A 12544-nucleotide genomic window follows, 5' to 3' on the forward strand; every position below is an offset into this window, starting at 1 on the left:
ATATTATAGCCTACATGGTCCTTCATTACCTTGACCCTCCCCATGTTCTTCTTTTATTACTTTCCCCTGACTTCTCTTGCTTTCCATGCCTGTAACTTTGCTCCAACCTCTCTCTTCTACTTGCAGTGTGTTCCCAGCAGAGTTTCACCTTGTCCTGCCTCCAGGAACATTCTCCCATTCCTTTCTGTGCTCTTCCCTTGCTTCTTAAAGCCCAAAGCATTTCCGTCAGAGAGGCCTTTCAGCAGCATACCACATTACCCTCTATGACTTGTTTAATTTTTTTTTGTAGCATTATCTCTACCACCTGTTATATATATATTTTTTCATTCTTTTCTGGGATTTAATTTCCATACATATAAGGATAGTTTTCAAGTGCTGTATCCCCAGTGGCTAACATGCTGCTTAGAACATAGGAGCAACTTAATAAATATTTGTTGAATGAATTAAATGAATAGTGAGTGCTATACCAGTTAAGTCTTAGGTGAGAAAAACTTGTGTGCAGTGTAATAGCTAAAGATGAGAGTAGTACAATTAAAAATATACAAGCTAAAAATTTCTTTGCTATGCATGTTCTTCTAGGAAAAGTCTTCAAATGTATATTTGGCCATCTTAAAAGTCTAGATCCAAAGTATTTGTAGTAAGACATATGATTAGGCATGATTCACTGATTGTCAGGTCAGTCCAGACCTAATCTGGGGTCTGATTTGTCATACGTTGCCAATGCATATTTGTAACCGGAAGGTGATGCATGTGCTAGCAAAGACATAAAGCTGTAGATTTTAATTATGTTTAAATTAATGCAAGAAGAGTCTAAAGAACTCTTCTTTAACACCAATTAGAAGAGAGAGGCTTCTAAAGAGTAAGTTGTCTGTGGAGGAGAGGCCTGGGATATACTTGACTATCATGAATTCTCCAGGTTAGTTTGACTTTGTTAAAACATAAGAAAAATACGAATCATAAATTCTATGTAAAGCAAAAACTTAGATATTTTTCAGGGAATCGATAAGGTGCCTTTCTCTTAATTGTAGAAGCACTTACCTTGAACAAATCGACTTTGCTGAGGATGCTGAAGTTCATATCAATGGCAAGGGCTAACCGCATTGTAGTTGGCAGGTTCTCAAGCAAATCAGACTCATCTTTGTAAAGGTAAACACATCAAACCCAAAAGCAGAATAATTAATGTACTAGCTCACCAAAGTGCAAGTTGAAAATTTAAATAATGAAATAAAATGCAAACTCTATATATAGCTAAACAGATGTATCAAACTCTGTATTTTTATTACATCAATTGGACCTTCATACTTATCATGATAGAACTATTATGCTCATAATGCTCTGAGATATTTTGGCTATGGATGCCATCCTGAACAACTCCAGATTATTGTACTTGCTGAAACTTTAGATATGAAATTTAATGATCATGGGATGAAAGCTAATGAGAGAGCCGGTGTAGGAAAAGGATCTAGTTCTTGTTTTTTCTGTTGGTTCCAGCCCTAACACAGTAGAATGACAAATAATGAGCGCCAGGTGGTGTCTGAAAGCTCACAGAGCTCTGTCAGACCCATCATCCTATTTGACCCTTGTGACAACCCTGAGGGTAAGTGTTCTCATTCCTGCTTTGCAGAAAGAAGAAAAACAAAAGGAACTGAAACGCAGAGGCTGTGAGTGACTTGATGATCGTGCATGAGTAGTGGGTGGTCCAGCTGGGAGCAGAATCTAAAGAATCAGTGTGTTAAGCAAGTAAATTCAAATTATTGTTATTTATGTGCTTATTAGCTCAATTAAGAATGTGAATATTACAGATTTCTCTCCATGTGAATTAAATGATGGGCCTTCAGGCTGACAAAGCTTTTTACAAACAAAACTGCTTATTCTTTCTAATTGAACTTATGACCTTGCGCTTGCCAGGCAGGCGCTGTGCCGCTGAGCTAAATCCCCAGCCCAAACTGCTTATTCTTAATGTCTGGTGTATCCAGAGTTTATGAGAGTTGATTATTTTTGATAAATATAGAAGGAAAAATTGTGCTATTCTATTGCTATTATAATTCATAGATTCTAAATATGAACATCTTCATACAAACACATAGTTTTCTATTTCTGAGGGTTGTTGGTCTCCAGTTACCCCTCAGCCAAAGAGTCAAAGCAGTGTCTACAGCTACTAATGGGGACAGGGCCAAAGCACTGCTCTTGTCCTAGCCTCTTCCACCTGGGAATACCCTCGGAGTAGCTGCAGATTCTCAAGAGAAGTTGCTTCGATCATTTGGGAAGAAATTCCCCACAAGAGGCTGGAGTTTCTTTAGAGTAGCAGTGCTCTTAGGAGCATTTGTGATTTGAGAATCTCATTTTTGCACTAGAGGCAATAAAATGTTGTTTTTTTAATCTCCCAGTGGCAGTAATTCCTATTTTTATAGAACAAACTAAAAGTTGAATTTGATTATTGTCAACCAGTACTATTAGTAGATACCATTAATTATTGAGGGTCTCGTAGAAGTAACCGTGAACCCAGTGACAACATGGAAGGGTCCCGAAAGTTTGTTGTTTGCTGAGTACCTTGCTCCCAGCAGGGGGGTGATGTCGCAGAAAGAGCAAAGGTTTGGGGAGCAGATGCAAGACTGAGTTCCAGTTAGGTCGTATGCTGGCTCAGTGTTCTGACCACATTTTTTTTTGTTGTTGTTGTTCATATGAAGCAAAGTATATGTATACACAGGATAGTTACGATAATTGTACTACTAATATCTGTTGGTTTATTGAAAGGAACTGTTAATGTGTAATTGTTTGATCAGTCTTACCTGCCTCTATCTGGTTATAGGTGCAACCATCTTGAAGGTAACATTATGTAATATAACAACCACTGTTAATATCCTATCACCATGTTTTGAAATTCTGTATAATTTTTATTGTTCTCTATGCTGTTTTGTTTATGTATTTGTTTTTGTTATTTTGGGTTTTTTTCTTTTCTCTTTAAAATGAAAAACAAAATTTATATGTAGATACAAGCACAACTGGGATAGGTGTCTTGCTGATTTCTGTGGTTTATGGAAAGGAGCAGTCAATGCTTAAAATTTTCCTTTTGACCAGTTTTGCATGCTTGAATCTGGTAATCAGAATGACTGATCTGAAAACATTATACAGCGTAAGAACCATTGTTGAACTCCTACCATCTTGTGTGGTGAAGTTCTGCATAATTTCCAATGTCTTTTTTTCTAACTTGTTACTGTCTCTGACTGTGTGATCAATTACTTTCTTACATCTGGTGGACTGAGCAACTTTGTTGAACATAACAGTATATAACAGTATATGTTGCAACCGTTGTTAATTCCTATCAATTTGTTTTGAGGTCACGTATTGTTTTTGTGTTGTTTTGATTTTGTCTTTATTGTTGTTTCATTAGTTTTTTTAATCTTTAAAATAAAAAAAGGAAAAAAGAATCTACAGGAATTGAATACAAGTTAGCATTTTCTCTTCCAAGCTTTGCCTTATCAATAAGATGGTTTCACAGTAGAGGAAAAAAAAACATGGCATTAAATTAACACTTTAAAGATCACTTCATTGCTTTTTAATCTTTTGTCCTAATCTAATTCATCTCTGCTTCTACCTTACATACTTTTCATTTTATAATAAGGCTGATAGGAATCTGATCAGTAATCTGTCATACTTACCTAGCATTCTTTGAGAATACCACGTATATTCAAACCAAGTCCTAACACGGCTCTGCACACTTTGAGGAATGGAATAAGTGTTCATGTAAGCTGTGGTGTGATCCATACAGACACGGAAGCTGTTCTGATTGGCTGTAGCTGCCCCAATTATATCTCGCATCTAAAATCACAGATATAGTCACTTTTTATCCAGTAGAGAAGGTGTAGGAGTTACTAAAAGTCCAGTTGAATTAAGTTTTCTTACACATTCTCTTCTAAATCCTTGACTACTTGATTTTGAAACACATTAAGATGGGGTCCTACTTTACCCATTTCTGTAGAACATCAGGCAAATTACATCATCTCTAATAAATAAGGACAATTAAGAAGGCTCATCAGGGCTGGGGATTTAGCTCAGCGGCAAAAGCGCCTGCCTGGCAAACGCAAGGTCGTGAGTTTGGTTCCCGGTACCGAAGAAACCTGCCCCCGCCCCCCCCCCGCCCCCGCTAAAAAAAAGAAGGCTCATCGATCTGATGAGCCACCACGTGAGATTGCTGTGAGGTTTTGGCCACATAATACAAGTGACTGCACATTACCTTCTTTGCGTGCTTGTATATTATTGCAAAATGTGAGATGATATTTAAAAAACTACACAGTTGGTGCATTTGAAAGGAATGTGCAACAAAAACGGGGCAATCATCTGGCAAACGGCTAGTCCACTTTAGTGAGTCTCACTTTGAAAGCATCCTTCACAGATTATCCAGTGTGCCTGGCTATGTAGACTCAATTCATCATGAAATTGCAACCTCTGTACTCCCTTTGTGTTGTTTAAACAGATAAAATCAAATCTCATCATGCTTAAGGCATAGTACTCAGCAGAAGCAGAAATGTGCTGAAATTACTGAAGCATCATGTACTGCTGTGACAATACTTAAGGAATTGTCAGGTTTTAGTTCTTGGATGTTTATAACTCAGCCATAAAAACCCACTCTAGGTTAAAAGCTGATCTTTAAGGTCTCAGCACAAAAAAGATATATTGCTCGATTCTTCCTCTCACATAGAGGGAAACAACTGGTTGTAAATTTGCTTTGACTGTGGGTTTATAATAGCGAGGAAAACCAGGGCCTTGCTTTCACACTAAGACTTTGCTCATTTATTCTGGTAGCGGCTGAGCTTTTTCTGCTTATGGGAAAACTACTCATTCTTTGGAACTTGGTTCAAATAATGCCCTTTTTGGTTGGTGCCTTCCTTAGTGTCCATTTTAGGGCTAATAGGTTCTTGAAAGCCACTGCTGAGGAGCTGTGCAGACAGTTCGCTGTGCTTGCCTTCCTGACTCGGTTACTCCTTGCTGGCTTCTCCAAAAATTCTCCCACAGCCTCAATTCCCAGATCTCCATTTACCACTCTCGGCAGATGACCGGCCTATCCAGCCACCTAAACCTGGGAAGCTTAAGATACTAAAGGCAGAGCTTGAGAAATTTAATAGGCAGTTAGTTGGGCACAAAAGGCAGTTTAAATCGTTGTTGAGTGCTGCTGCAGGCTGCCAAGTTAGCAGTGACGGTAGTCTAAACTGTTTTCATGCTCTCTTCCTGCAATGACGGGTTTTGTGGAGGAGGAGCTGAGGAAGATTTGTGTCGTATGATGAGTTCCAGTCTAGGGAAGAGCACGAAGGTATTAGGCTCTATGAGCTGCACTAGAGAATATAATATTTAAACTAAAAAGTGATGATTAGTTCCAGGGACGAGCCACTGGTATGACTATACATGGAGATCTTGAATAAATGGAAGCGTTGTCCAAGGCTTTCTTGCTTTTGTTTCCATTTTCCTTCTCAGCATCTTTTATTCAATGAGAATTTAAAGCTCAAATCTGTCTCTAGCTTCAACGTTTTTCTCGTGTCCTCTAATACCACAGTTTTACTGACGATACTTCTTCCTATGGGAGCCTCAAATTCTTTTTTTTTTTTTTTTCCAGACAGGGTCTTGCTGTGCAGTTCAGGCTGGCCTTGAGCTCACTTTGTAGCCCGGGCTGGTTTTGAACTTGCAAGGATCCTCCTGCTTCAGCCTTCTGAGTGCTGGGATTACAGGCATGCGCCACCACGCCCAGCTCTCAAATTTTAATTTAAAGCTAGATGTGGCTACAAAACAGCATTTCTCAAGCTTGTACGTGCATAAGAACGGTGTGCAGGTTCAGATTCAGTAGTTCTCAAGTGCAGCCCATGTTCTGAATTTCTCAAGTGCTGCTGGTGCTGCTGGGCCAAACATTGCACTTTGCGTAGCAAGAGAATTAACTAGTGCTGGGTGGACATTATTTTGTAATCTTGCTGTGAAAATTGCCTTGGTATTGGAAGTGCTCAGTACATGTTAAGCTTTACTGTTATTATCAATATTATATGGTTCTATCATGTGACTATATAAATTATACGTATGAATTAGGGATGCCTCTTAATTTCTTTTTCTTTTTTCTTCATTTCTTTTTGTGTACTGGAGATTGAATATAGGGCCTTTGCACTGCACTACATTTCCAACCTTTTTTATTTTTTATCTTGAGACAGAGTCTCACTAAGTCACTAAGTTGCCCAGACTGAGCTTTAAACTTGTGACTTTCCTGCCTCAGCCTCCCAAAGTGCTGGAATTTCCAGCATGTACTACCGTATTCAGTTGCCTCTTTATTTAAGCTGGAGTTTTCTCATCTCTAAAACTGAGAAAACAATGACAGTAATGGACTAATTCATATTCATTTTATGAGAAATTACGGAACAATGTGATTTTTGTTGCTTACATTCATGCTGATTTAAATTAGTAGTAGTAATTTTTCTCCAACCTACTTCTTATTTCAACCACTGGCACAATGTCCCTGGCCAGGAGAATTATAATATTTTATATGTAAATTTTAGCTGCCTGATGTTCATCTTCTAATATCTAAATATTTTCTAAGTGGAGTTTCCTTTACAGCCTCTCTTTCCAGGTCACTGACATGTCAGGCTGGAGTTGCCACGTCCCTGGGTATCTGTATTAACTGTGTCTTTATTTCCTGTACTCTGAGGTGCCGACACCTGGACCCTTCCTTACTGAGGACAGTACTTCCCATTCACAGGGTGAGTTAGTCCGTGGAGATTGTGACCAACTCTCTTGAGCATGTCTTTCACCTGCAAACTCACTAGTCCCGAGCCCATACCCCCACCTGTGTTCTCACTGGGCCCTCTTATATTCATGCCATTATCCACCTGTCCTCTACCCCAGTGCCAGGTGCCAGAGAAGCAGAGGCAGCCCCACTCCTCAGAGCCTCCTGAAGTGATCAAACAACAACCCTCATACCGCTCGCCCCGCCTTGCCCACATCTCCCCTGGTCCTTGTTTTGTCCACCCCTCCTTGTGGTGTGGTGGGTTTCCTCTGCTGGGATCTGGGATCTATAACAAATGACCTTTTCGGTGGTAATTGTCCCTGACCTGTGAGTCTTACCATACCCAAATAATAGTAAACTTATATTTTAAGTCAGTATCACCCTTTCCAAATTGTAGCATATTTTAATCAACCTTCTTTGTTCAAAATCCTCCCTTTAAAATATCTTATCATTACATATATCTTTCATTTACTAGTGTCCTTCACTCCAGTTATACTGGAATGCTTTCCATTTTCTCAAATATGTCTTGTGCTTTATCACTGACATTTTTTGCACACTGTTCCTAATCAATTGCACTACTTGTGTATGGTTACTGAGTATAACCTGGTTTTTGAAGGGACTTCAAATGCATTTTGTACCATGAAATCTCCTGGGAAGCTTCTTGTTTCTCAACTAATAATAGATTGCTTCTAAACTCCATGTATAGCAGACCCTTAACATCCATACAGGTATTGTTTGAGTTTTGACTATTTTTGAGTAATGTCAAATACTATAACACGTTGTGCTAAACTGAGCTTCAAAGTAAATTTCATTCATAGTACTGAGAATGTGGTGAGTGGGAATCATTATTTCCCTTGGAAGAATAATCATTTTGGGACTTAGCCTAACTCTTCATCTAGTACATGTCTCAACATGGCTTTTTTCACTCTAGCATGTGGTGTGTAAAGTACTCTCCAAGGTCTTATGACTTCTAAAGATGTTGAACTTTCCACTTCTTGTGAATCTGGGAATTCACAAAGATTTTGGGTTTTTTTCCTTGTAAAGGCCAACAACTTTGCATTATAGTTATTTATGTACTTGTGTTCTTTTTTTTACTAGGTTGAGATCATTTGAGAATAAGACAAGATGCTAGAATAAACATCTGTGTAGCAGTGATTTATTAATTGTTTAAGATAACATTCTATAGTTTCTTGTTTAAATGAACTTGAAATTGATTTTAACCCAATAGTTTTGCAAGTTTAATTAAATAAGAGGGTCATAAAGTGTTTTTAGAAAGTTTCAAGTAGGAAGCTAACTTAGAAGTAACTTTCTCTGAAAGTATAAACTAAGAACCTTGCTAATAGGTCTTCTGATAAACTTAATGATTAATAATGGAAAAGCAGTGCTTTCCCAGTTACATCCGCCTCCTCCTCCTCCTCCTTAGAATAGATAAGAAGCAGTAAAAGGACAAGTAGGAGAGAGAAATGAAGGAATATAGAGAGGAAGAGAAGGAGAAAAAAAATGAGATAGATTTTAAATTCTCTCCATAAAGTTGCTAACTTTTCAAAAGTTAAGACACTGTATCTAAGGACTCAGATTCCACTTACCTGACCAATTAGGCTAGAGAATACGAAAACTCCAGAGAAGAAATTCAGGAGTTGAAAAATAATTTCAAATAAAGTCTGTGGTTCTGGAAGACCCCCAATGGTAATTAAACTTCGAACTGCCCAGTAATAACATCTCAGATATCTGTGAAAAGAGAATACACATTCCTTTTTTATATCATTGAAATGCAATTTTGTTTGGAAGCATAGATTATTACTACATTATAACAAGTTTTTCCTCATCAAGATTTTATTTCCATAGGCAGCACTGGCAAACGCTACACATACTAATGTAAACTTAATAAATACTGTGAAATGACTAAGCAATTATACCCAGAGAGGGTCTTTACTACCTGCTCTTAAAACTTAGTGGTGTAAAACAGCCACAGTTTTGTTAGGCTCATAGTTTTGTAGGTCAACATTTTGCGCAAGGCCCAGGAGAATCATTCATCCCCACTCCGTGAAGAATGGGCCCTCAGCTGGGGTGACTTGAATGCCTGGAAATACCTGGGAAGATATGATCCAGGCCAGTCATCTGGTGCCTTGATTCTTACTGCTGGTTGGATTCCTCTGTCCTCTCTACATTTGCTTGGAATACCTGAGATAGCGTCTTCTCTCACATTTCTGAGTCAATGTAAAGATGGATAGAATATCAGGGGCTGGTTAGCTACCTCTCTTTTCATTTAGCCTCTTAATATGACTATTTTGAGCTTCCTCATAACATGGTGGTTGCAGGGTCAATGAATTTACGGGGCAGCTGGTTTACCCAGAGCAGCGCAGGAAGTAGCGGAAAGGTTTCCTAGAATCCAGAGTTCTATAACATCTTAATTTCATGTCCCATTTATTTGTCAAGCAAGTTATTAAGACCAGCTCAGATTCAAGAGAAGAGAAATTTAAATCCATCTCTCAGTGAGAGGATGGTCAAAGAATTTGAGGCCATCTTTAAACTACCACACCAATGACTTGACGAATATTATAGAGATTAAGTTTGTTTACACAGATGGGAGAATCTTCAATAGCTTAGAGCCAGTATCTTCTAACAGAAAAATAAAACAAATAAATATCTTTTCTATCTTCTTCATCCATGTCTTATTACATTATTGAATACACAAATGGTGGCAGAGACAGAGGAGAGAACTAAGCTCCATCTTAATAGAGACATTGCTCTCATATATAATAAGTAATTTATTTAGAAATTTAGTAGTGAATAAATCCAAATATGCTTACAAATACACTTGATGATTTTGTCTTTACTCAAACAATTGTAAAATGGAGAGGATGAGATCATAGCAGCCCAGGTAGGAAGAGGATCAGAAAAGGATGTCAGAACATATGCTATGCGCTTAGGTACATTTGACTATGTATTCCATGGAGTTCAGAGGTAGGGATGAAAATTGCTATTACAATCCCACTTTATAATCACAATTATAAACTGTAATTTTTGTGCCTGAGTAAGTAAACTATTTGGTACACTCTATGTAGTTCTGATAATATACCCCAGGCCAGACATTCTCCTGAATCCTTCAAAGATTGTCCTATAGATGAAAGACAATTTCCAGATATTTTATAGACTTATTCCATTGAATATTCCATGTTTCATGGATTTAGTGGATCTCAGTTAGCTGGGGTCTCTGCGTCTGGGGTACATACAGAAAAGCAGCATGTTTTACAGAATCATGTCCTCATTATTCTCATATTTCTTTCTTTTTTCCTCATTTTGCTACTTATTATTAAGATATTTTATTATTTTATGTTATGGTATACCATAATTAAATTTATTTTGGGGAATTGGTACATTCACATTTTGATCATTTTTACTTCTCTCCTTCCTTTTTGCAGATCCCTTTAATTTCCAAAATGTCCACCTCCCTGTTTCTTCCATCTCTCCTTTATTTTGTTTGCTCATCGAATTATTTACATTTTGAGTCTCTCATATAAGGGAAACCATGTGATATTTAACCTTTTATGTAGCCTTGTGTTTCATATTCCAGTGGATTATCTGTAACATTAGCACTGTGGATAACTGTGCATTAATCTTTAAATAAGGTAATGTTTTTCTTGTGAAAACACAGTTTATAATTTTCAGATCTTAAAGTAGTAAAGTTGGGATTTAAAGGATAAAACAAATTGAAGTCAATATTCAAATAAATCATATCTAAAAAGAAATCACTCATAATCAGATTCAATATCTTTTGAAGGACATATGATTTTTTTAATGTGATGGTTATGGGAACAGAAAAAATAATTAACTCTTTGGTAAGGTTTGAAACTGGTGTGCCAAGAGAATAAAAATATTACCAATGTGTAATATTTTTTTCTAGCAGGCTTCCCTGGACTTACTAATATTGTAGTGAGCTTGATGTCAAGGAGAACCACCTTGAAGAAGTATAGAAGGAATTTTATAAATTGCATTTTAACTTAGAAAATTCCAATTTATAATTTCCTGTTAGCTAATTTATTTTGGTCAGAGGTCCTGGACTTGTGGCTATCTTTAAAATTAGGAAATTTATTAAACCCAGTACTCTCCAAGAATGAGGAGATTTCCTCCCTAAATGGCCAATTCACCGTTGAATGTTGGGATTTTTGTCCTTTCCCTCGCATTGCAGTGTTACCAGGAGCAAACACATGAATCATTTTCTTTCCTTTTCCTCTTTATGGATATTATTGAGTAACAATCAAATGAGAAACTTTGGCATTGATTATCCACATCGCAAGGGCTAGTCTTGAACTTTTTCTTTTGTGTTAAATAGTCTGCAATGTTAATTGGAAGTTTTCTGCCCTGATGTTTTATGGTTTATTTTGGGATTCTTTTCTCAGTCATGTCTTACAACCAGACAAGCACAACCAAAGGTAAGATTTGTAATTTAATTAGATGACTTCATATTGATTTTCTAGGATTAGCTTAATTAGTCAAGTGTGTCCATCTCTAAAATATCTACATTCCAGGCAGGTCTTTTCAAGGAGATTCTATGGCTGATTTAAAACATAAACTATCTAACTATTTACTATATAATAGATGAAATACATCACATACACATTCATATGCACACATATATAGTTCCAAATTAAATCAGTAAGGCAGCATTTGACATAAAATTTAAAAAATTTAATGTAAGAATAAGAATTTTTCCTCTGTGATTACATAAAGAATTTAAAAACAAAACAAAACAGCAGAAAAATAAGAAACAAATCATCTGATTAAAACGGGCAAATAATCTGAATAAATACTTCTTAAAAGAAGACATACAGGGGCTGGGGATTTAGCTCAGCAGCAAAGCACCTGCCTGGCAAGCGCAAGGTCGTGAGTTCGGTTCCCGGTACCGGAGAAAAACCAAAAACCAAAACAGAAGACATACAAACTACCAACAAGTATGTGAAAAAATTCTCAGCATTTCTAATCATCAGGGAAATGTAAATCAGAACCACAGTGACATATCTCATTTAGTTAGTATGACTATAATAAAAAAGACAAAATTTTTAAATATGTTTGAGGAACTACCATACTGTTTTCCATACTGGCTATACTAATTTACAATCCCACCAACAGAGTTTCTCTGCATCCTTGCCAGCATTTATTATTTTTTGTCTATTGGACTATAGACATTTGAAGTAGAGTGAGAAGATATCTCATCGTTGTTTTGATTTGTATTTCCCTGATGATTAATAATATTGAGTACATTGTCATATATTAGACATTTGTATGTCTTTTGAGAAATGTCTTTTTATGTCATTTGTCAGCTTTTTTTGCTATTAAGTTGTTAAAATATCTTATGCATTTTGGATATTCATCTATGATAAATATAAAGTTTGCAAGTATTTTCTCTGATTTGGTAGATTGACTTTTTATTTATTTTTTATTCCTTCAGTTGCTGGGTAGAAGCTTTAGGGTGCAATGTAAGCCTATTGTAGTCAGGGTTTGCAAGGGCGTAGATTTACTACAGGACACATACATTTATAGGAATATTTTATGGTATCCACCCAAAAAATCAGATGCAGAAGAGTGCAAGATATCTGTCTACTCCAGAGACCAAGAGAATCCAGCTGAGGGCCTGGAGCCCATGGCAATGTCTCATGCAAGTCTGTATCAAGTATCTGCACAGGAAAAGCCCAACTGCCAGTGGTGTCAATGATCTGTTGAACATGTATATGCTGGTTCATTTCCAGGCTCTTTGTTTTATTCTGTTGGTACATTTATCTGTTTTAT

At 36.9% G+C, this 12544-nt stretch overlaps 1 protein-coding gene across 1 annotated transcript in view; it reads right to left on the reverse strand.

Annotated features, from left to right (window-relative positions):
* Cngb3 (cyclic nucleotide gated channel beta 3) overlaps positions 1–12544 on the reverse strand; it is a 124189-nt gene that overhangs the window by 43061 nt on the left and 68584 nt on the right. Inside the window, exons 11-13 of the mRNA XM_005381981.2 lie at positions 8344–8485; positions 3660–3819; positions 1039–1136 (exon numbers count right to left, since the gene is read on the reverse strand). Coding sequence (XP_005382038.1) covers positions 1039–1136; positions 3660–3819; positions 8344–8485 — 400 coding nt within the window. The remainder of the gene's footprint in view (positions 1–1038; positions 1137–3659; positions 3820–8343; positions 8486–12544) is intronic.

Source organism: Chinchilla lanigera, unplaced genomic scaffold (genome assembly GCF_000276665.1).
Source record: "Chinchilla lanigera isolate Chin_1 unplaced genomic scaffold, ChiLan1.0 scaffold00016, whole genome shotgun sequence".
Taxonomy (NCBI): Eukaryota; Metazoa; Chordata; class Mammalia; order Rodentia; family Chinchillidae; genus Chinchilla; species Chinchilla lanigera.